The 26,734-nt window shown below is 24.1% G+C and overlaps 1 protein-coding gene across 1 annotated transcript; it reads right to left on the bottom strand.

The window, feature by feature from the left end:
- Window positions 1-4,623: 4,623 nt before the first annotated feature.
- Window positions 4,624-23,083, bottom strand: LOC145842435 (uncharacterized). The gene is made up of 9 exons (XM_082949882.1): window positions 22,949-23,083; window positions 22,522-22,574; window positions 20,903-21,040; window positions 20,749-20,842; window positions 11,417-11,481; window positions 9,958-9,993; window positions 9,262-9,378; window positions 6,770-6,905; window positions 4,624-5,171 (listed from the first exon to the last, which is right to left on the bottom strand). The coding sequence occupies exons 1-9, from the start codon at window positions 23,080-23,082 to the stop codon at window positions 4,907-4,909; spliced, it is 1,038 nt and encodes a 345-aa protein (XP_082806008.1). The 5' UTR covers window position 23,083; the 3' UTR covers window positions 4,624-4,906.
- Window positions 23,084-26,734: the final 3,651 nt, after the last annotated feature.

A 26,734-nucleotide genomic window follows, 5' to 3' on the forward strand; every position in this document is an offset into this window, starting at 1 on the left:
ATAAAAATCATTAGTTTATAATTAAGTTTTAAGATAAAAAGCAAAAATGCAATGCATTAAAAATATGTTAAGAAAACTCCTATAAAAACGTTCCAAAAAAAAATTAAGATTAATAAGACCTTTAAGGACAACTTTAAAGGTTTCAAGTTTTTAAATTAAGTTTCTTACTTAATAAAGCGAATTTTTAAACATGTTTGTCTTTGTTTTTTTTTTTATTATTCAATAGTAGTGTTAGGCAACTAGACTAGTCAATATATAAGTCAAGATGAGGCATTATTTTGTATGTAGCAGACCGGATTTGTTCGACACAAACTTTGTAAGAGGCTTTAATTTTGTAAATCTAAGAGACTTTATAGAATATTTATGTTCAAAAGAAATCTATAAATGTGAGCCAGTAGACAACGAAGTACTTTTAATCTTTATAACTTTTAAACTACAAAATTTTTCATGCAGTAGTGTATGATCTTAATCGATAAATTCTTCAAAACTTAATGAAGAGGGTTATTGATAAAAATGTAATCATTGAAGTCATCTAGTGAACAATCTAAAGTTTCTATACTAAGTATTCAATTATTTTTAACTTTCTCAAAAATTAAATACACTTAAAAACTTAAACACAAATATATTCAAATATAAATTTTTTTCTTGAAAATGGTATAGATATTTATATAACACATAAAGTTTAGAAATGGTAGCGAGTTATCAAAATTGTTTCAGCTAAAAGTATGCAAAATGTATCTACTGAATAATTCTGATCTGGAATTGAGTGAAAATTCAACGTCAATAAAATACAAATTAATCTTTTATTCTACAAAACACATACACTATCTTCTTTACTTTTGAATTCATAAAAAATTTCTAAATTAGCACATTCTCATTCAAACTTTTATTGTAGATACGATGACTATGTTTTTTATTTCATTTTGTGTTTCTTTCTTAAACTATAATTGTGCTAATTGAGCTTGATTTTTTAATTAATTATTGTTGAACAAATTTAATGCATAATTTTCCCTTATACATAACTGAAACTCTGTAAACAGTATTTTTTTGAGGCCTTCTCCTTTTTTGGGCAAAAAAAAAACTGAAAATTCGAATAAAAAAGGAATAAATTTTATAAGAAAACAAAAAAATCTTATAAAATCAATAAGTGCCTCTGTGAAAATATCTTTAAACTGTCTTAACTCTGCACAATCTTTTTTGTTATAAATGCTACACATAAATACTAAAAATAAATCCAGCTAAAAACTTTAAGGTTGCAGTTTTTGAGTCCCATATAATAGGATTTTTTAATAAAATAAAAGTTTGCTGTCGTGAAAGTTTTTAAAATCAGCTAAAACTTTACATGAGGTATTTTTGTGACATTTACCAACTATGAAAATTTTCAGCTGGATATTTTATTTTTTTCTAGACTTACAAAGTTTGCTTTACCTTTCTTTCAGTTTTTTTATTTCACCTAGTGGTTTATGGTTAAAACTTTCAGACTCTTAAACTTAGCAAACAAGCGATTTTGATGGTTTTTTTTATAGGACCAGTTTTGGGAAGTTGTTTATTCTCTAATCTTAAGAAACCTCTGCAGTTTTAGTTTCTAGAGAGAAACTGATTTTTGGATTAAAATAAGTTTCACATTTTTTCCTTCCTTTTCTAATAATTTGATATCGTTATTAGTTAGTTTTTTGTTCAAATTCACTCTCAAATCCGTTATACTTAAAGGTTGCTCGTATGGCGTTTTGTAATTGTAAAACATAACCTTATAGTTAGATAACGATGAAAGTCATATTAAATCATTTTACGTTGACGCACGTACTTATTTAATGTTTTTTTAGCTCTTCAGGTGTTTCCATTATTTTTCTACGCGTAGATTCTGTTGCTGGCTCTTTATAACAGGAGCAGAGTGGACGCTCAACTAGAAAATTAATTTTTTTTGTTTTTTTTTTTATTTATTGTTATTATTTTAATATTTTGATTTTTGAATTAACAGAAAATGGTCCCTGCTGTATACAATTATATTTTTTTGTCTAAGAATTTTTTTTCTAAATATCTTTTTAGACAATTTAATAGTATATACATCTTTTTTTCAGTGTTTTTCAATAAAATTAAGTAGAAATTGATAAACTTTTTACTTTACATCTCCGAGCGGTTAAAACAAAAATACAGCTGATTATAAACTTAACTTGGTTTTTTACAATTTTAGATTGATCTCTCTTTATTTACAAAAATAACAAAGAGAAAAAATGTCTACCAAATAAAGTCTGCTAATTTTTATTTTAACTTATTTTAGTTTTAAAAAATTAATAGGTAAAGTTTTAGGCTACACTGAAACTTAATATTCAAAAACATTAAAAATACTCGTTTTATAAACAAGTTTATTTTCTTTTTCCAGTTTAACACGATTAGGCCGACTGTGCTGAAAAGCTGTTTATCATTTTGTATTTAAGTTAGTCGTGAATACTTTTATTTGCAAATTCAATAACAATTTTTATATAATTTTTTTTACAATTTTTGTCTACTCGATTAGCTTTATTATAAAACGTATTTTAGTACGTAAGTTTTCAATTTCGCCATTTAAATCTAAGTTGAAACTTAATTACTTAACTGTGGTAAGTTTGAAAACAAACTTGTAGTTTTTGTAGCTAAAGAGATGTCTTTTTTTTTCGTAAATAGCTTTATAAATGACTAATAATATGTTATCTTATTTTATAAACTGTCAAGTTGTTCAGTTTTAGATTAAAAGGTTATACCTACAGTTTATAATCTACGTTGTAAACCTAGGATAAATCTTATAGAGTTTTGTGCTTTACAGCTTTCTTTCCACCTATTTAGCGAAAAGTATACATAAAGTGTACAAAAACTGCACAATCTCTATTTCAGGCTAGGCATTAAAGGAAAAAAAAATAAATTTTAGTATTTTTTCTTCAAATCAATTAATAAATATAATCTTTGTTCGTAAACGCAAGTACGCTATCAAATAATATTTTAAAAACTTATAGATGTCTTACAACAACTTAATTTATTAAATTATATCAACTGGCAGTCTGGCAAGTAGTCTTGTACTTAAACAAGAATATATGACTCAGGCTGTTAGATCTATTTATGACTCACCTAAAACTCAAATAGGTAAGAATACAAATATTTTAACGCTAATGTCCTGGACAATACTTTAAAAGATATCCAAGTGGTGTGCGACTCGATAACCGAAAGGTTCTTCGTACACTAGGTCTTAGAACTAAATACTTCAAGCGCTTTTTTGTTGTTCAATAAACTGTAATATAGAAAATTAATACTTCAATATTAGTTTTAGAATTATGGCGGTTTTATATTTTTTAGTTTATGATGAGTTAAGAAAAACATATCAAGAAACAAAAAAATAAACAATTAGTTTTAGTTACAAAAGTTTTTTAAATGTAACTATTTTTTTTGATATATATAACAAAAATTTAAAAAGGATCTTTTACAAAGATTAAAGAACAAAAATTAATTTCAATTAAAATTTAAGTTTGCTAATAGTAGCTGTATATGAATAAAATTCATTAGAACTAATTTAACTCAAATAATACTTAGTTCTATGCTTAGTTCTGACCCACGGACAGGAAAAAATCATCTACCCATAAAACAGATAATTATAATTTTTTCAGAATTGATTTCGTTAAAAACATCAATTATATTTGATAGAAACTTGATAAAATATGCAAAAATTTTACTGATGTTTTTTAAGTTTTTAACGGTTTTAAAAAGTAAAAAAAGAATTTAAAAATAGATGCAAAATGTTTTTATGTTTTTTCTTAACTGTTCAAGAATAGCCAAGCACGGAAACAATTAACTGCCATCCAATTATGCAACTGTATTCCAGCTTCAACGCATTAGGATAAACTTATATTAGATTTTTTTATTTGTCGTACACTAGCAAAAAAGTTCGACTTAATGATATTGTTCATATAACAATTGTTTTTTCAACTGTTCGTTAAAAAAACAATTGAGAATAACTAAATAAAGTTAATTTGTGTTTTATCTAGAACTCACAAAATGATACTTATTCTAACCCTATTATAAAACTACGCTTATGTTTTTCTAAAATTGTAAAATAAACAATTACTTATAACTAAGTTTACAATCGCAAAATCTTAGAACAAATAAAACAATCAGTAGTTATTTATCTTAAGTAGCGTCAATAAAAGCAAAACTAGTTTTAAAGCGTTATTTAAAAGATTGTGTATCTGAGGAGCTTAGTCTAGTTTTTAAATCGAAAAAGGCAAAAGTAATTTCCTTAAGTACTTTTAATTACGTTTGCAATGCATATCAAATTTACTTTTTTCCATAAGATTTTCTTATTTTGATAAAGTTTATATTTTGAATAGGTCAAAATTTTACAGTATTTTGTTTATACAACAATCATTTTTTAGAAACTTTAATTTCACAAACAGTTTTAGCATATTAAAAATTTTTACAGCTATTTACTTATTTAATAATATTTGTTTTTAGTTAGTCTTGATATAAACTTTTGTATAAAACTTAAAAGTTTTTTTTTTTAAAGTACGTTTAAATCATTAAAATTAGACCTTTAAAATGGCTTTAATTTTGAAAAAAAAGCACGTGTTTTATTTATTTTAAAAGCGTACAACACAAAAGTTGGCAAAACTTTCTTAACTTTTAATTACAATGAATAAAAATGTGGCTTTTACTCTAAAGTAACAATAAAGGACACTGTATACTAGACTATTAGTCTGTAAAAACTAAAACTTGTAAATCATAATAAGTTTTTGTGTTTGTTTGTTTAACTTCGTAATAAATCTTTTTTTAGTTATAGAAAAGCATGTTTTTTATAGCTATACAAAAAATAGTTTGTAAAACTTTACTACAAGCTGCAATAAAAAATTTAAACACTTTTTAAAGAAATAAATCTTAAAATTTTTTAAGCATTACTATATTGACACAATGCATAATTTTCCTGACTACAAGATATAGATGACATTGTGCTGGTAGCTTTATCATAAACGACACATTCATCACCAGTAGTTGGGTAATCAGGTGCTGTACCACCATTCCAACTAAATAGCAAGCCACTCTCTGCATCACCTCCTGTTTCAAGTAATTGGTACTGCGAAGCTGTACTGACTCCTTTTATTCCTAAAAAGTACTTGTCAGTGGCTGCGGCGGCGAGAATTGCTACAATTTGCCTGAAAATTTTAAACTTTGTAAAAACCTTTTAAACACGGTGACTTTGGGTACTCCTTAAAATAGTTAGTTGTAATATTAGAATATTTATTATTTTTAATCAAAAAATAAATAACTGTTTTTAATAGTTGAAGAAATACATAAAACAATAAATAACGCTACAAGTGCAGCAACACAAGAACAGAGGAGATCATATAGTTCTTCAGCCTTCGCTTTGCTTTCAGACAAACAAATTTAAAAGGAAACCATCAGTTATTGTATGGAGATTAATTTCTAATAACAGCGTTTAAAGAAAGGTTACGAAAAGAGTTTGAGCAAGTACGCAGCCTTAGTTTACTTGTAATTTTAAATAAATCAGTAATACTAAAGCAAAAATAGCTGCTATTTTGTTTGTATGAAAAAAAATTACAATACTAAAGAAATGTGAAGGACAACTAATCTTCAATATTAGAGCAAACAGTCCTTTCCGACTCACTAAACTAAAAGTTTTACTAAGGTCATTAAAAGTGGTATACAAAGGCGTGTCCTGAACTTCGCATTTTTCTTGTAACTATGTACAGAGAACATGATGTCAGTGGTAGAACGTTTAAACTTTAAACACATTGCGACTTAGGATATACCCTTTCGGCTGGGAATGGGTCAAATATGCACAAAGACACTTTTGCACGAAGGGATAATATTGCACGAGTGAAAGTTTTGCACGAGTATAAAAAAATATATACTACAAAAAAAGTCATAAAAACTATTATAAAAACCTACTAATCAACGGTAAGAGTTAAGGGTTACAGTAACAGTTATAAATAGAAGATAAGATATATAAGAAAAAAATTAATAAAATTTAAAGAACAATTATCAGAAAAATAAAAACCGACCAAAAGTAAGGATTAGGGTTTACAGGTAAAAAGAAAAAGAAAAGTAACAATAAGTACAGAAAAAAAAACAATAAACTAATAAAAATAGAATATGAAAAAAAGTACCGACCAAGAGTAAGGATTAGGGGTAACAGTGAAGGTAAAATGAAAAATGAAATGAAATGTTGACCCTTTGTGTCCATCGTCTTGCCAAAAAGGTTTAGACTTACAACCGACAACTGTCGCATTCCGTGTTGTATCTTTTCAAAAAAAGTAGGATCTCACTCTCTACAATGAGAAGTTGCTCAGCGAGTAAAGTTAATTCAGCTGAAATTCATCGCAAGAGCTGCTGGAGTGAAACTGTATACAGTATCATTCTACCAACGCGGCTACAACTACTGCTTTTTGAATAGCGTTTTGTATCTCCGAGAAAGTTTTAATTACTGACTAAGGATGTCCCTCTAGCTACCTTTTAAAATTTGTCCTTCTCTGATTTTTCTTAAAGATTTTCTTTCGAAGACTTGACTTAATAAAAGCATTTACAAGGCAGTGCTGGTAGGTAAACTTTACAAAGTTGGTGCCAAATCAGATCCAACCCGTAAAAGGTAGGAAAATTATATGATATGTCTAAAAATTGATTAACAAGTTTAGATTACTTAAATTTTAAAGTAATTAACAATTTAAAACTGTTAAGTATTTTTCTAACTAATCTTATAAATTTAATGTTTACGTTTTTATATACAACTAACGAATGGTAACTTGATCCCTCGCTAGTTAGAATTCTTGAAACAACTTGACCACTAGTTCCTACGCCTGCACATACTGTAGCGCTATCATCGTATGTTTTATGAGTACCAGAAGTTACTACAAACTTAAAGCAGTCATCTGTAAAACATAGTATAAACTTAAACACTCATTCAAACACTAACTACTTTATCAACTACTGTATAAGTAAACTAATAAAACAAAGTACTGTTTTTTTCCATACTTTTTCAATGTTAAAGTAACTCTGATTCTATCAGCTTTTACCCCTTTTATTGTAAATGGCATTTTTTGATAGCCTAGCTCTAGTTGGACGCAATATTTTAGATATAATTAGTTCTAAAAACGATAGTAAACATTTTACTATCTAATAAATAAATAGCTTGTTTAAGTGTAAAATATTCAATTTAATTTAAACCGCAACATATTTTGTGGTTGTTTTAATCAACAACAATCACCATAAGCTAACTTCAAATTGCTTAAAAAGTAAAAACACTGGTTTTAATCTTTTCGAAATTGTACAAATTAAAATTTTTTTGAGATTTTATATTTTATATCTTCATAAAAATTTTACCGTTTACTATACTAATTAGTCGAAAAAGTTTAATATTTGTTACAAATACATCAAGATATAAAAAAGTTAAATTAGATTAATAAAAACATTTAATACCCACGCAAAAAGTTTTAGTATAAGCATAATACATCAAAATAACAAAAGCACAAGCTCTAAAACTTTCTGAACAAAAATAACATGTATTATATCACTTTAAAATATTGTATTTTACATTTTTCCAAGAAGCTGTAAAACAATCAAAACGGAAAATAATAAAATACAATAATAACCAAGAAAAATTAGTTTAGTGAAAGATAAAAGCATTGAAAGTAGTAGTTAAAAAAACACATATGAAGCGTAAAGTGTTTTATAAGTTTAATCTCGGAAATTATATATTTTATGAAAAATAATAAAACAGGTGTGTGAGCAAGTATTTCAAAAAAATATCTCACAAGTTTTTAAAATTTACTGTAAACTGTAAACCTTAATGTAAAAAAAAAATGAAGAGTTAATTGAAAATAAATGCAAAATAGTGTAGCTTGAATGAAACAAAGTAGGAAAATAATAACAAGATCAGTTTTGATGTACCAACTATGTTCGTTTGAGCAAAAATGTTTAAACTAACTAGTTTATACACCTTAAATGAGTTGAAGAAGAAAAAAATTATGGTAATCAAAATTTCGGCACATACCAAGGGATGGCTAGGTAGATAATTTGCTGGAACTAAACGTGAACAATTTTGTTAAGATTTAATGCTATTTTAAATTGTTACAGACTTTAAATTAATTTAATAATTTTAAACTCACAATACATAAAATATAAGCCGTAAAAACACAAAGACAGTTTATTTAGGTAGGATGTCGAACTACTCATAGCATGTCAACACGCCGCGGTTGCACTTAACGAGCGCATTAAGAAAACTTTAATATTTAAAAGTCGAAGCTACATTACTAGTAAATAGGTCCTATTACGAGTTAATCGTAAGCCAAAAACATTAAAAGTTACGAATAAAAGAAATTTTAAGTAGTTTAAAACTATTTTCTTAGACACTGTAATAAAACGGATTGATAACAACTTATTGACGTTTTTGCCTAAGAAATTTAAGAAATAGAATTCGCATTTTACTTTTTTTAGCGGAAAATAGCTAGTAGTTATGACTTACTAATACAACATAATAAACTATTGAGAAATGTATTTCAAAGATGAAGAACTCAAACTAATTTGTTACTTTATAAAGCAAATAAAGCAACAAATAAATCTAATAAAATATATTTGAATAAAAAACTAACTTACAATGTGTCAGTAAATGACGTTAAATCATATATAACAATATAATTGTATTTAAAACACCGTTTCACAAAACACAAAGATAGTTTTGAGTATTAAAAAAACAAATTGACGCTAAAATTTTTTATACTAAAAAGCTATTTGAGAGTAATAAAAATGACTTTAAATGAAATTTAAAGATCTAAAGTAGATTTGGAAAATGAAAATGTATGGGTTATGGTATGTTTAAAAAATTTACTTTAAATAACAAGAGTCATTCAACAAAAAAAAGCTAATTGTAAAGTAGATACATACTGGACCATAAACACAGCATTTAAAGCTTTGATGAAATATACTAAAAACGTTCAAAAAATTAAATTATGTTTAACTTTTTAAATATTTAATCTAATTAAGTTATATTGAAATTTTACAACTAACTTCATTGTTTGCCTTTTTCACAAGCTAAATTTAATACTTACACCATTTTAATAATTAAACTAGTTGAATAAGAATCAAAAGACTGAACCAATTTTTCAAATTAATGTTATTTTTTTGTATGTTTAACTGATGTATTTAAAGTAATACTTATGTTTCAGTAAAACTCTATAATGTATACTTAAAGTCAACTATTAGTAAGTTTAATTGCAGAAAATGAACAACCTGTACGTTCGCAATTATCTCCACAAGTTCCATATGGGCAATTACATGTAAAACCTGGACTATCTGCTTGTGCAACACAAGTACCAGTATTGCAGAGATTTTTCTTTTCACAATGTTCTTTTGTGGGAAAATTTAATAGTTAATTAAATAGTTTTATGTTAAATAAGTATTAGTTTTCTATTTATTTTTAGTTTAATCGGTAGTAGTCGAACGTCTGAGTAAAAAAATAGTAAAACTATCAAACTTTTTTTTGGTTAAATAATTTGCGAGAGCTTGAGATCTTGTGATAATATGAACACTTATTTGTTTATCACTAAATAAGAATACAACTTAAAATTTTATAAATAATAAAAATCTAACTAAAAATACTAATACATTTTAACAAAAAACTTTATACTTGTGTTCATTTTTTGTTCTAAATACTATAAATTAAGGACTTTACTATTTCTAAAAGAATCAAAACGAATTAAGTAGTTTTATAAATAAAAACACTTGTTAAGTTTAAACCATAGGTAAAAATACTATTTTTAATTTATGTTAGGTTTTCGTTGAAATATTTTTAAAAATAGGGTAAATAACAAATTTTAAGTATTCTTTACACAATAAAAATTGAAATGATGCTGTTTATAAATATTTATTTTATAGCTTAGTAGTTTGAGCATTTATAGTTTACTATGTAATGGAAAAATATCTTACCTTTACAAAATGATCCGGGAGGACAAAGTTTCAAAACTAAAAAAAAAATAGTTAATGAAAAAGAAAAACCTACAAAAAAGTAGGAAATTTTTTAAATCTCTACAAACTGTAATTAAAATATCCAAACTTTAGTTAGAGTAAAACAGATAAAAACCAATGTTTTAGTTTTAAGCTTTGAGATGTTTTATATACAAACATAACTTTTGTCATTAGTATTAACAGTTATGTTTTGTTAACAGTACGATTGTATATGTAATGCTATATATAAGTTAAAAAACAGGTAGGTGTCATAAAAACACAGCGTCACTTTAGCACGGAGCGTCATTTTAACATGGCATCATTTTTGCACGGAGTTTTATTTTTGAATTTTGAAATGTTGTAACTTACATTATTAAATCTTTTACTACTTTTAACATTAGATGTTCAATTATTTATTAGCTTTTTAGCTTAACAAAATAGTTAATGCAAAAATCAGTTCTAACACTTTTAAAAGTATCGTCTTAAAATTAATCTATATAAAGAATTTACTTGAACAACTTTAAGTTAAGCTGTATCTAAAAGTTTTAAAACAATAAAAAAAATAAAACATACTCAACGAATAAAAACATTGTTTTATTAACTTTTTTAACGCTTGTGGTAGTCATTATTTTAATTTTATAACATGTAGATAAATATTAAAAACCAGATCGGTAGACTTAGAAATGTGAGAAACTTAAAATCTTTTTAATTAGAATATTTAAAGCTAAATGTATTTAAAGTTATGTTAAGTAAATTTTTAATAGTCTATCAATTATCAGAGCTTTTAATAAACAAACGTAAATTATTTATCAGTATCTATAAACTTTGTATTTTAAACCTTTATTTAAAATTCATGTTTAAAATTTAATCTTATAAAACTTAATTTAAGCTTATTCAAAATGTTTAATGAAACCTAGAGCTCGTATACATTGCTAGGTTTATAAAAAAAAGTTTTATGTTTATTATATAAAAGTAAAAGTATCAATAAATCTTAAATAAATTTTTATAGCAAAAGGAGTTAATAATGTTCAAATTTACTTTTATCTCATTCTTAAAAAGTAAAGGTTTGTTTTCAAATAGCTGGTACATACTACATGAAGTTTTAGTTGAAGCTTAAACTTGTTACACACTTATAGCTTGTTAACTTTTATTTTACATGTTGCATAGTTCGTTTTAGGTTTTGAAACATAATAGTGAAAATTTTATATATAAAATGTTATTATGAATAATAAAAGAATCGTGCAAAATAACTTCCGTACTAAAGTGTCACTTTGTGCTAAAAGAAACGCCGTGCTTTTCTGAACTGTTTCAAATAAAGCATGTATGTGAAATATTAGTATTCTCATTTAATAGGTTAACTAATATGACAGCAGTTTCAAAAGTAGGAGGCAATATTTTCTTATGAAAAATCCTAGTAAACTTTATAATGAACAAAACTAACTTAACCAGATGTTTTGGTAACACTCTCCATCTCTAAAGCAGCAACCCTGACGATAACAACTGGATCTATAATATAAAGATACACTTTATAGTATAATACCTAATAAAGTAAAATAATATAGTTCTAATTTAATTTATTGTATTGTATAAGCATACAAAACATTATTTTGGCTTATTAAAATTAACGCAAAGTTAAAAAACATTTTAAAGATTATAAATAAATAACAAAAAATCCTGCTCTTAAAGTTCATCATCATACAAATTCGTTCCTTCAAGACTATAACTAGGGTAAATTATTAAATGGTTAAAAGTATTTTTCTAAATGAATCTAAAATTGGTTTTGTTTACTTAATCAGATAAAGAAAATCTAACTACTTGAAGTTGCTTGAACTAATTGTTTTATAAAGTATAAAAAAATCAAAAAACTTGTTACTTACAAAGTTTTATTGATAATCTTAAACTGAAAGTTTAGTAAATTAAGACATTTTTCAAACATTACAAATAACTCCACTTTTATTTGTAAACAACAATAAATTTTATAATCAATGTCTTTAGTTTGAAGCTTTCAAACTTTCATTTTCTGGCTTTTATTTTCTAAGAGTTTTGCATAATTCAACTAACAAAACCAAAGTTTGTTTTTTATAAAATTGTATTAACTTTACTTGTTCAGAATTCAGCTTTTTATTGCAAAATTTTCTGTAAAACATCTATTATATTTTTTGAATGAAATAGCACGTTTTTTAAACTTTAAAAAAAAAAAAAAAAAATGGTTCTAATTTAAATTTTTCGAAAAATATTTATTAGTTTTATTTTGACTTTAAAATTCTTTTCTAAACATCCTTTCTTTTGTATAAATGATATATATTAAAATTTTGAGTTTTTCTACTATGTTCAAGGGTAAAAGATAAAGGTTTTAAATACTTTTCAATTTTTTTTAAAGATTAGTTTAGTTTAAATAAAGAAACATTCATAATATGTTAACAACTGTATTTAAATTTAAACTGTAAAAAAAATTAGTAAGAAAAAGTTAATTTTTATACTAAAAGAGCACTAAGATGTAACATTATAAATTATATAAGATAAAAATATGTGGCATAAAAATAACAAAAATAAGTAGCAAATGGTGTACCATTTCTTTTTTATGAGTAAGGTACCATTATTTTTAGGTTCAAAAATATTTTTTATCAATAAATTACAAGTGCTATTTTAAAAGTATAGATACATAAACATCTAGCAAGGTTATCAAAATCAAGCTTTTCTTACACTCATACAAAAGTTATGATAACAAATTAATAAAAATTAATTTTTGTCAGAAAAGTAAGCTATGGACAGAAATATTAAGGTAAAATGACTTCAAAGTAATAGTCATCTCGGAGAGTGTTAGGTCAAACGAAAGGATAATATACGAAACTAAAAAATAAAATGCAACACAGTATTATAAAGATGTTACTTTGATTATTTTTCATTAATTTTAATATTATACGTATAATTAGTTTGTATCTGAGGACGATCATTGTTTTGTATGTTTATTGTGTTGGATTGTTGGATTGTAATTGTATAAATCCAGTCTACATGAGACAACTTTTGTTTTATTTTTATTGTTTTCCGTTTACTGTTTAGTTATTATTTACGTTATCAATTCTCCTTACTCGACAAAAATTACTATTAACTTAGTTTAATCCATCTTTTTTAAAGTTGCAATAGCAAGGTTGTAAAATAAAATAACTTCAATTCAACTTTTTTAATTTTTTAAAAAAACAATGTTACACTTATTTGAACAAATCAAACGAGATCATCAGTTAAATATATTAGAATAAGATTTTATTGAACAAACTGATGATCTCGTTTGATTTAGTTTAAACGAGTGAAACATCGTTTTGTTAATAAAATTTAAAAAAATGATTTGATCATTCTCCTTTTTATTAAGTCGAGAAGTTTTATTGTGATCTATAAATTAAAAAGAACAAAATAAAATAACTTAACAAATTTAGAAAAAAAAATATTATTGGGAACCAATTATTATTTTTAGTTAAAGCCCGTTTTGTTTGTATTTACTTTTTTTTCGTTACAAATGTATTTTTTAAGTTATTTGTAGTTTTATAAAATGTTAATATGAAAGTAAAATTAAGCGGCGCACACAAACAGTTTAAAAAAGTATTATACTTAATTTTACTTCCGTATTTAATAAACTTTTTATAGCAATTACTAAAACAAACTTCTTCAAAATGTTAAAGTTCTTAAACTTAATAACTAAACGAAAAGCACCGTGTATTCAATCTGAGCTTACTGTACAAAAAAAAATTAGCGTCATTACCACGTCATGGTGTCTATTAAATTTGTAAAGCCCTAAATCTCTACAAAAAGTTTAAATAACTTTAACAAGTAATTAAATTTACTAAACTTAAAATAAGAATTTTATATAAGAAACATATGTAAAAAGGGTATACGTTCTATCAAAATCCACCAGATTGTTTTATATTTTCTTCATTTACTGATCTATATAAGATGTGACATTAAAAGGCGTTAAATCATAGAGATCCTGATAAGCTAAGCTTATCGGAATATATAACACATATGTTTTTGTGTTAAAACTTTATTCCGACTATGGCGTTTCATTGCTCTCAAATAAACTTAAGAACAGATCTACGGAGTCTCAAAAAAGCTCTATTCTTAGAATTAAGTTTATTTGAGAGCAATTAAACGCCGTTAGTCGGAATAAAATTTTAACACAAAAACATCTATGTTAATCTATTTTATATATTTTTTGCACTATTATTTTTATTTTTATTTATGTTTCACTACCACAGTTACCCCTAACCCCTACCCTCGATTTATAAGCGGTTCTCGAATTTGACTTGGTGGATTTTGATCGCGGGTGGATTTTGAACGAGTCCCGTAAAAAGATGTGTTTTTTTCTATAATTAGTTAAATATTTTTAGATTTATATATATAATATTTAAGGGATCTAAAGTTCTGAAAAAAAAAAAATTTCGTAAAGCTTACGTTTATAACTTTTTCAATTTTTTTAAAGGAATTCTAACGAATTAATAAGATTTTTTTTAAGTATATTGTTACAAAGCTCTTTTATTTTTATTCAAAAGTTATATTCTAAAATAAGTGTCGTGTTTAGTTGTTCAGTTTTTTATTGAAATTAAAGCTTTTTAATTTCTTTAAACATTTTTATAGTTCAAGTACTTAATAGTTAGTCTAGTTGTGTGTAGCTAAACAACTAAAAGTTCTTTTAAAAAACCACGTCAATAAAACACATTTATGAGCGCTAAATTTCTTCTGATGACTGTTTTTAATTGCTTTTGTGTTCATACTCTTAATTGAAAATAGAAAACTCAAGCAATAAAGTTAGGGTGTATGTTTTGACGAAATCAAGTTATGCATTTTACGTTACTTTATAAAATAATTTATTGTACAGAATATGTTACATGATATCAGTAATTTTGTCAGATCCAACTAAGTTAAGAAGATTTAAATAAAAAAATTAGTCTAGATAAACAAAAAAAAAACTATTTTGAAAAGTATAACAGTTAATTTTTGTACAAATTTTTAAAGAAGAATAAAAATTTTAAGAATTTTCCAATGATTTACAAAACACCAAAAAAAAAGCTAAAACCTTGGTTTTTATTTGCCGTAAAACAATTTTAAGGTCTGTTAACAACGAGTTTTTATTCTATCACTTCGATCATCAGACCAATAATTCACCGAAAACTTTGGTCTTACTTAAGTGATATTATCAAAACTTGTAGCTTACAGCAGTTTGTACTATTTATTTTAGTTATCTTGACACCTTTCAATACTTTAAAACCGCTTTTATAATTGAAAAATTACTTTTAATATTTTTTAATTTTTTAGCTTATGTTAAACAGCAAACTTATATTTTTTAAAACCAATAGTTTCAAAAACTTAAACATGTACTTCTGTATTAAGAAAATGATAAACACATTTTTTTATCGAGTTTTTGAGTAAGTTTAAAATGATAAATAAAATATAGCTCGTTTCTATAAATAAACAGAGTTAAAAAAAGCTAATAGTTTTTTTTTTAACTGTCATATATTGCTTATTGAACGACAAAAAAAATGCTTAAAATATTTGGTTATTGGACCTGGTGCACGAAAAAACCTTTTAGTTATCGAGTCGCACACCAATTAGATACCTTTTAACGTCTTGTCCAGGACTATGTTCATATGATACTATAAAAAAACGAAATCTAACTTTTCACTACAACTGTATCTTCAGTTTTAAAGTTAAAGTTTAAAAATTTATGTTAAAAAATATATTTTTTAAGCTGCTTGTTACCGACAGGTATGTTTTTTTGAGAATTTTCGTTCTCGTGTTCAATAAACTTAAGTTATAAGTATCTATAAAAACAAAAATCATAGCACTAATATAGAAATTTTATAAAATATCAAAGTATATTAATTTTTCAACTTTTTTTTAAGTTTTCTAAAATAAAAACGAAAACTTTAAGTTCAGTTTAATTTCATTTAATTTTAATAATTAAAATTTTTAAAAAGTTATACATGACACATTCTGGTTTGTATAGATTTAAAGTAAATAAAGAATAGATAGTTTATAACAAACTAAATATTTGTATTTATCTGCTGCTTAAAAACTTATACTTTTAGTAAGGAAACAAGAGACTAGGTATACGCGTAACAAAGTGGCCCTTTGTTATTGAATTCTATTTTGGCTTTTGGCCGTTTTTTGTGTGTTGGCGGTTAATGTTGTACATATTATTCATAAATTTGATTATAAACTGTTTTTGCGTTAATGTTGTAAATACAATTTATAAATTGTGATTATAACCTGTTTTTGCATTAATGTTGTATATATTGTTTATAAATTGTTGTTTATTAATTTAAAATATATATATTAAACTAGTTGTAACTTTGTAGCTCTATATACAAAAGTAATCTCTTAAGACAGGCCATTAGGGTTACATACAAACGTTTCACATAAACGCTTATAAGTGTTGTTATGTAGTTGTAATGTATAATCTATGACTAAATTTGTTATAGAACAAAAGCTCGATTTATACTAAACTACAAGTCTTATTTTAAGTTTATATCACTAAAAACATTAGAATTAGCTATTTTAGTAATATATTCAAGGATTATTTCTTGGGCACAACAGGTCTCGACAATTTTAGTTTTGGAGACAAAGTTAATTTTTAAATTTTTTTATTCACACTAAGGCAACAATGTTTCACCCCTAAGGGATCTTCACACGCTAACAAGAAACGAATTTTAAACAAAAGACAAGAGCTCTTCTACACCTGCCCGCACTTTAGGAAATTTTATTTTAAAACTTAGCGTATTTAATTCTTTTGCCACTTATTTTTATTTTTGTTATTATTTGTACCCTTATTTGTTAAACGCCATTTGTTTTGTGTTGTTATAAGCTAAATCTAAATCTGTATAGAACAAATCAGCTATTGTAAGTATAAATCATATTTAAAATTTAAAAATTTTTCATTCTTATTGTTTTTTTTTTAATTAATTATCTAGTAACAACACTATAAATTTTTTAATTTTCTAGTTTAGTTTAAATTTAATTATAAATTCTTGCATTATTGTATTTTTTAGTTATCCATCGTCTTATGTTTATTTTATTTTGCAGGCCTGAAGATCCCTTAGGGGTGAAACATTGTTGCCTTAGTGTGAATAAATAAGTTTAAAAATTAGTTATTTTAGTTTTAAAAAAGTAAAAAAATGTAATTAAGTATTAAATATTATATTAAAAATGTTAATTATGATATTACTTCTATTTGCTAAAAAAAGTGAAAATAGAGAGGCTCTCTACAATAAATTCTAAATTCCGGTATGTATAAATTAAAAAAAACTTGGTTATTTCAGATACAGTTATTTACTATATAGAATTCTAGTCAGTCAGCTTAAAACAGATACATATCTATTTAAATCATTTACTTAACAAATTAACTAGTAAACTATCTTATTTAGTAAGTAGAAACAATTGTATCAGAAAAAACGTAGTATTTTATTATTAATATAACGTTTCTTTAATATTTTCTGAACCAATGTAGATACTAAAAATTGAAATGTGTTTCTAACATATAGCTGTAAAACATTATTAATACTTATTAAGTAAAGTGTTGTTTTTAAAATATTATTTCTAATAGATAATAGTATTTTAAGTACATATTCAGAACAAACTGCTACAATAAGTAACTTTGTAAAGTTTTTTTTTCAAATAAAAGTACTAAATAACTGTTAAAGTTAATTGACTGGAATGCTTTAAATACAAATTGCACAATATTTTTTATTGATATATAAAAGAACTTCGTAGACAAGTAGTTGTAAATGTAAAAATATTTTTTGTAAAGTGCTTCCTAAAACTTTAAAAACTGAAATTTAAACTTGTTTTTGTTGTTATAAGTATATTTTCAAGTTCAAGTATTTTGTTTGAAAAAAGTATACAAGCAGAGGCGTGTTTTGACTGATTTCCTGTTTCCTGTGAACCCCCTGTAAAAGTAGAAAAGAAAAAGGAAAAACGATTCTTAGAATATCACTAAGAACGTTGTTTATTGACTTTGTTTTGGTATTTGATAAACTTTGAATAATGAATGTTGAATTTATAACACTAAAAGATTATAAGTTTTCGAAACAAAAAATGCTCGTTTTTGCCCAGCTGCAATAGATTTCACACAAAATTTTAATTATGACGTGATAATAGGTAAAAGTTTTAAAGTAGCATTTTTTTCTGGGAAACTTTTTCAAATGATTTATTATCAAGATTTTACATTCTGTTTTACTGGTATTTTTCGATTATTTAAAGTTCAAAAGTTTTCATTTACCTTAGAAAATTTTATTCCAGCTGTGCTTTTTATTAATTCTGTTCCAAACAAAATATTAAAACTAATGATAATGCTCGTAAAATTTATTTTCTTAATTGTTTTATTTAACTGACTTGAAATTTTATTTTTGACATTTTTTAAGGGTTTTTTAATGAGTTCTGTATTATACAACAGATTTATTAAGTTTTTTTTTAAACAAATGATTATAATATACTAAGACTACCTGCAAGTTTTGGTCTTTAATTATCTATTTTAGGCATAATACAATGTTTGTTATTTTCGTTAATTTGATAAATTGTATGTAATATAACGGATTTGAATTTTGGTATACAATTTGTAAGTTTATAACTTTTTTTCTGGTTCTTTTAGTTTTAGTTTATCTAAATTTAATACAGTATAAAAAATAAATAAATATAATATTTTTTATTTACTACTTATGTGTTTTTTTATATTTCTAAGAAAAAAAAACATTTTAAACACAAAGTTTTTAGGCTAAATATTGCGTACTTAACTGGCAGTGCATACCTTAGAAATGCGTACTTAAGCGGCAAATTAAGAACAAATAAAAATGTTCAAGACACGCCCCTGTATATAAGTATTAGCTATATTTAATATTAAAACTGAAGGTTTGTTTTTTTAAATATTTTTAAGTTAGTATAACCAATTTTTTATTTTACATAAAGATAGCTTTTTAAAGATCTACAACACCAAAAACTTTTATTTATACGAGTGTTGTTTTTCAATTTATATTAATAATATTCTTGTAAATTTTCTAGCTTTATATTTCATTTTAATAATCTTTTATTTTTGTTCATTTTATATTCACATCTTTATATTTTTGATCAACTTTATATTGACCTCGACATTATCATAACAAAATTACAATAATTTATCTGAAATTTCCAATTGTCTATTTAAACATCAACGTTGTTTTATATTACAAAGAACTCTACTAGAACTTAAAATATAAATCTAAAAAGCATGCGGATCTCTGATTTAAATAACTGTTTGTTTTGTATAATTTTTATAAAAATATTTTTATTTTTTATTTATTTTTATTAAGTATAGTCAATGAAATAAATTTAATTCCCTTTTGGATTTTAAGTTAAGTACAAACTTTAGAAATATTTCTTATTGATTATTCAAAATACATCGGTTTTGCACAAGTAGTTGACCAAAAAAAAGTGCTTTAATAAGAAAAATGAATTTAAAAAATATTTTATTAATAAATCAAATACAATTATAATTTGATTAATTTTCATAACAATAATACAATAACTTTTGTAAAACATCACAAATACTATCAGAAAAAATTTACATTTTTGTTAAATATGTTTTGCATTATAACAATTAGCCATTAAAATGTTGTATTTATGTTGAGTAAATATGGTTATTTATTTTTTGCTTTCTTAATGAGACTTACTTAAAAATTTTCTTTTAATTAATAGTAATAGGAAAAATTTAAACATACTGTTGATTATAAAATAAAGTTTTATTTGTATAACTAATTTGTTTTTTAAAACTCATAAACTATTATATTTTGTACTTGAAGCATTTTGCTTTTTCTTATAAAATTAGGTTTTTATAAAATATATAAAGAGATGTAGTTGAAGTTAACAAACAAAAAATAAAAAAGTAAGAATAAAATTGTTGTAAAGTTAAAATATTATTTTTTCAAACAAAACTACATAGATATTTACAACGATAATAACATTTTTTTACTTTTTATGTTTTAATTTTGTTTGTTTTATTTTGACTTCTTAAAAAAATTTTAGAGATTATGATAGGAACTTCATAGTTTTACCTTTACTCTAGTATAAAAACTCTTTAACGATCGACTGATTTTATGAATTTGATTACTAATAAGTAATAATATACCGAAAGACTTACATAAACTTTGATAAACAAACAATACAGTTTTTATATAAAATTGAATAATCTTTATACAAAACGATTTTTTTTTTCAAACTTTTTAATATCAAAAACAAAGAGTTTACTGTGTTTTTGTGTTATAATCATTAAAAGGTAAAATTTAAAAATTACAAAACTTGTTTTTATGTTTTTTTAGTAGTTTATTTCTTAGAACTTTTTTTTTTTTAAATTAAAGGAATTTATAGTTTAAAAATGTTTTTCATGGAGTTTAAGTATATTTATAATATTACAGACTGAAATACTTTTCGGAACTAAGTTATAGTTTTAAATTAAAACTTAGTAACTTTTAATTAGTTTATTTAATGAAAAAATTAATGATAAGAGTTAATAATTTTAAATATCATTTAAGTTTATGTGAATAAATTATATTGTAGAAGTAGCAAATTTAAATGTAACTATTTTGTAACTTTTTAAACTGCCGTAAGTATTATTTTTTTAATAATAAAAGTTTTTTTTTAAATAGACATGTATTTTTACATTATTTATTGGCTTTACTTTTTTTTTGTTCAAAAACTTAAAAACATTTAGTTTGTATTTTTTAGTCAGTATTAAAACTATGTGTATAAAATGCTCACTTTGTATTTGGATATCTGTAGGGTGTATTCTGGATACATTTTTCTGTTGCATGGCAAACTAGTCTCACTTTCGAAAGTCCAACTCGTCGAACGCCTGTATTTCAGATCTAAAAATAACAAACAGAAAAAACTTCATAACCAAAAAAACTAATACCTATTAAAGGATAAGAAATATACTTTGGGTAATAGTTTACTCCAGCCTCAATTTCAGCAAGGCGTTCAGTTTCACTTCTTGGAACTATTGTTGGAGTGAACTCGAACATGTCTTTATTTTTTGGTTCCTTATTTTCAGCTTAAAATTCAAAATGTTTTAACACTTAAATTAGTATCATGAAAGATTAGCATCATGCACTAAAAAAAAATTACACAGTTTATTATTTCTTACCTATAATTTTGGATTTAAAATATAATAATTTTCGACTCGTTTTATATAACGCTGTTCTTATTTTGTTAAATAACATCGACATAACTTGCACATAATTTTTTTTTATTTTTTACAAGTTTATTATTTAGTTATACTTTATTTAGCTTATTCTAGGTAAGAGTTGTATGGTACAAACTCAAAATTTTGTTTGAAAAATCTTTTCTTTAGTTTTATTATTCCAAAAAATGTTTAAAGTTAATTACGCTTGATTGTGTTGTAAGTATTCCATTTTTATTTTTTGTTACTTGAACCAATTTTCTTTGTAAAACTTTTGCTTTAAACTTATGACCACCAAAACTTGTTTTGTAAGTTGATTTTTTCAGAATATAAAAATAAAGTTTTAAAACTAATCTTAGCACAATTAAAATACTAACTTATACTAGAAAAAAAGTTTTACTAATTATATTTAAAAAAAAGTTTGATTCTATATTACTTTAAAATCTTAAATATGTACTAGAGCTTAAAACTGCAAAGCTGATCGTTTCAAAGTTATTAGGATATGTATTATTTATCATCAATACCAAAAAATTTAAACACAATGTATTAAACAAAAAGTTATAATTAAATTTTAAAAATATTTCAATGAGTTTTTTCTTTGTTAGAACTGATTTTAAAAATGTGTTAAATGCATCTTTTAAAGATGGTTAAAAATAAAGCAACTATGTTATTCGTAAAACAAGATGTAGTCTATTAAATGGCGTAACTGAACACGGATTAAGAAAGCAACATAAGTTCAAGGTTTCCTAAAGCTGCGATTGCAAAAGGCTGGTGGAAAACAATTAGAATTTGGGAAAAAGAGGGTGGGATCTTAAGAAAATGTACAAATTTCAAAAAGTGTTGAAGTTTGTTAATTTATAGTACATGTAACTCATTGATCTCGTGGGCTTTCTATACATTATGTCATTTGAACATGTTTATGAGGATCGATTTATTGTTTCTAAACAATAAACTAATTTATAAGTATAGTTTTTTGCTTTTAAAGTTAGTTAAATTGTGTTAACTGCTAGATATCAAACGCTCTTTAAGATTAAAAATAGGAGTCTTATCAATTCAGTTAGTTCTTACAATAAAATAAAAACTTATAGTTGTTAAAATAAAATGAAAGTAAAACGACATGCCCTACTAAAGTTATGCGAAAAATATTAAATTAACTACTTGTTCAACATATTTCATATCTATACAGATGTTTGATGTTTAAGAAATAGTTTAAAAATTCCAATAATATCTAATAGTATATCAAAACATTCTTTTGAACCCTGTTTAGTGATTTAGTAGAGAGTTTGGGAAACCCTAATCTTGCCGTTTAAAGTTTCCTCCTAAACTATTAAAACTATAAACTTTAAACTTACATTTTTTGAAACACTTTCTAATATTTATTCCGTTCTCGTTGTAGCAACATCCTCTGTAGTTAAAATAAAACATTTTTGAACTTTAATTACAGTACTACTGAGTTTTAATATTTAGTTTTCGCTTTCGGTGTCGATTTTTTTTGTGAAAGTAAACTTTGCGCAAACATCTTTTTAAAGCTATATTTTGTTAAAAATTTTATTAGTAACAAGTCTTTAAAATATTAGCTTTTTTACCAAAGTTAAATTTAGTTTCACTAAGATTATTTTATTAAAAAGTTTAGATTTTTAAGCTAACAAAAAAATTGGAAGCTAGAAAAAAAAATTCTAAATACAAAATGAACACAAAACTTTTGCTTTAGTTTTTTAGCTTAAAATTAAATAAAAAGAGTTTTTATTATTATTAATTATAAAATGTTAATTAACTCACGCCTCTAGGCACAATTTTCGCGTCAACTCGTATTTGGAACATGGTATTTGTAGGAAGGAAGGGATATTACAAGAGCACGCTACCTGCTGAACTACCAGTATCACAAAAACAACTAAGACGATTTTTAATTTCATTTCTGCTAAATAAAAGTTGCTTATTCATACGGTTTTTGCAACACCAAGAAAATTAAAAAAAAAGTATCTTAGTTCACAATTACATTAAAGTAGTTTGAGTTTTCTAAAAAGCTCCATATGAGTACTAATATGTAACTTAAAAATAGAAAATAGACTAAAGACTTTACAACAATGCTTTAATTAGTTCAGAAAACTTTTATCTAAAATTACTTATAAACTTAGTAAATTAAGCTTCGTTTTGAGAATAAGAATATTAAGTCTAACTGTTATTCTTAAGTTAAAAGTATGTGTACAATACATACAGCTAATCTAGTTTGTAAATTAGTCCTCACTTAAAAACAAATAATATAGTATAAATATTTGCCTACTTAGAACCTTTTTTTTAGAAAATAATGTAAGAGTTTTAAAAAATAACCTTAGTGAACTCTGGTTAAATTTTTAAGTTTTAATGGTCTTTTATGTCTTTAAATAAACAATCATTAGAAACGAAAAAGTTTTTACTTCTATAAATTTAAAACAGTTTTTACACATATATTGAAGTATCTTGTATCGTAAAACTCGTTAACGTAAAACTTATTTATATTTATGTTAAATTAAAGTTTTCCCGACTACAGTTTAAATCTAAGCAATTACTGTAATTCTTATACAGATAAGTGTTTTATTCATGCTATTTTGTCAAAAAATTAATGCTAGTTTTGAGTTATCTTAGTCTCGCAAGAAACACTTAACAATACTTTGTTTAAAATTTAAAAAAAATCATTATTTTATTATTTATGTGAATTTTAATCTAGTTAAATTTTCATTTTAAATAAAAATAACTATATTTACAATTTAAAACATAATAAAAACTAAGTTTATAACTAAACTAATATAATATAGTTTGTAACTGTTTAAAACTTGATTAAAATGATAAACAATTTTTAAAAATATTTAAGTAGTTTAGAAACAAATTTCACTACGTTATAATTATCTTTTAAAGTTTTTTAACTTTTTTTAGTCCTTTACTTAGTTTGCTTATTTTAATTAGTTTTTATTTTAAATGTTTTACAGTATATCGAAACATAAATTAGTATGTTTAAATTAGTTATTTTTAAAACAAAAAACAATATGCTGCCATCTTTACACTGCACAATTTTGTTTAATAAATTTATTCGACCTACTGTAGCTAACTCTCAAATACTCTTCATGTTTTTGAAGTCACTGACTAAATAGTTCAATTAACATAATATGATGTTTTATACCGAAATCGGTGGCATTGCCTACGGGCTCGCCAAAAGTATATTCATATGATTTTTTTTATTTAAATGTTTATTGTGCTACTTTATGAAAAAGTTATAAAAAAATGTTACAAAGAACATTTTTAGCTAGCCGTTTTTTTTGACGATTTGTAAAATAAGATTTAAAAGTATCGCTCGCAAAAAATAACTTTAAATGTTTTTAATAAGAAAAAAAAAATTAAGCATTTTTTAGACGTTACAGTTAGAAAAATGTTTTATTTTCAAATGATAATTTTAAAATTTCAAAAATATTTTGACGTTAGATTGTACTAATTATTAAAAATAATGTAAAAATTGTTTTAAATACCTAAAAAAGAAACATTTCTAAATTGTCTTTTACTTAACTTAACTAACATTTCATTTTATGTTTATACTTGAGGTATATGCGTTTTTTTTAATATGTTTTTTTTACAATAATTTTTCCAAACTAAAATTTTTTAGACTAAATTTTTTTAAACCTGTTTTCTACTACAATACACATCTTTTAAAACAGTTTGAGAGACAAGGAAAGAAATATCAAGTGAAAATTTGTTTTCAGCTTAGCTACCGTATAAATAGGTTTAGGTGTAAGACACACCTAGTACTTATTTTTTTTAATCGGCCATAGTTTTTAGATGTATAATACGTAATAAAATTAATCATAGACATGTTAAACTTGAAAATTTAAGTTATTTTAATCATTTGATTAAATGGTCTCGGCTAAAAAATAGCCTATACTCTGCTCTCATAAAGCACTGATGCTTGAAGTAGAGATTCAACAAAAACAAAATGTTTGTCTACGACAAGTTTAATTCGGAAAAAGTAATGAAAAAATATTATTAAGTGCTATTTTTTTACTTTGTGCTACTGACTACTTTTTATTTCACAATCAGCTACTACACCTTTATTTCAATTAAAAATCTAAATCAACCTTGTGTGAAACACAAGTTTCGATAATTTTCACGGATGGCGTTTTTGTTGAACATGCCGGAAAAACAAATTACTAACTGATTTATTTTCACCTTTAGGCAATTACATGTAAATTTAGTTTTAGTTAATGCTTATTATCTGGCTTAAAATACGTATTTGTGAACAATATTTCAGTTATTTTTGAATTTATAATGTAATTTTGGTTTTGCTAAACTCTTTATGAACTATAAGTAGAAGTAAAGAAAAGTTTTTATAAAAACCTTTACTGTTGTTTTTTTTATGAATTTATCATAGTAAATGAACAATTTGCAAATAAAAAAGTCTCTTTACAATATCAAACTTTTATCACTGCTATCAATTTTAGTTAAGTATTTTTAATCATCATTTAGTATTATTTCAAAAGTATTAATAAATTAGTTGAGTAAGCAATTTTTTTTCTTATTTTTTATTTACCAATGACCACATGTTCATTTGCATTCTACTTATTGCAAATGATATACTGTATTTAAAAATTTCAACTATCAGAAAGTTTACTTTAATTACGAGTAGCAATATGTAGTAGTGGTCCTAATTATATAAAAAAAACTGATAAGTTTTAGTTGAAAGATCGAAACCCGCGCTCAACACAAACTTTTTAAATTGTAATTGAATAGTTTGATTTGTTTAAAATAAGTCTTAGTGTAATAAAGTTGACTAACAAGTATTTGTAAACATTTTCATCTAAACTAGATTTTTATTGTAAGTTTTACTATTGTAGTAAAAGCATACTAAAGATTTTTGTAAATACTAATGTAAATGAAATATTTAACTCAAAGTAATACTGTAAAATTTAAATTTAAATAGTGATTGCAACCTTAAGAAGCCTACCCTTTAAGCATTTTAATAAGGTTATAATTAAAAATTTTATAACACTAGCCATAAAATGAAACGTAAAACCATCAATAACGTTCCACGCGACATTTTGCGACCTGGACTCATCATTCTGTCTCATCAAGTAGACATTGTCACGACCGACCATTATATCTATCCAACCATGTCTAGGGTTAAATACCTTAATGCTAAAGCATCTGTTTTGGTACAGACAAAACTAAATCATTAAACTCAACGTCTTCTTTGAAATTGTCATTTTCAATTTGAAGTAATAGCAAAGGTCATTTCAATTTTATCAACTAAAATAGTTTACTAGTAAAGTAATGAACTTTAATAACTTAATATTAAAAATATATATTTTGAATATTAAAGTTTCTCAAATCCTCTTGGTGTGCCAACTGTTCTTTTTAATTTTTTCTTTATTTAGTTTTTCATGATTTTAAGCAATGAGTTCACTGTAATGATACATATATTTAAAATAGATAAATAAGTAAATATTAATAAGCTTTTTACTGAAATATATATTTAATAGTCAAATATTGTACAATGTACGGTCGGTAAGATAAGTTAGACAAAAAGTATAAGTTATGAATCAT

This window comes from Thalia democratica, chromosome 8, assembly GCF_965202585.1.
Source record: "Thalia democratica chromosome 8, ktThaDemo2.hap1.1, whole genome shotgun sequence".
NCBI lineage: Eukaryota > Metazoa > Chordata > Thaliacea > Salpida > Salpidae > Thalia > Thalia democratica.

What these genes read in the sequence shown, in the direction of transcription:
- LOC145842435 (XM_082949882.1), bottom strand. Translation starts at nt 23,082, where the DNA reads ATGAAATTAAAAATCGTCTTAGTTGTTTTTGTGATACTGGTAGTTCAG. An exon ending in TTACCAAAACATCTGGTTAA is followed by an intron (nt 9,994 to 11,416) that starts GTTAGTTTTGTT and finishes TTTTTTTTTTAG; the next exon opens with TTTTGAAACTTTGTCCTCCC. An exon ending in AGATAATTGCGAACGTACAG is followed by an intron (nt 6,906 to 9,261) that starts GTTGTTCATTTT and finishes TATGTTTTACAG; the next exon opens with ATGACTGCTTTAAGTTTGTA.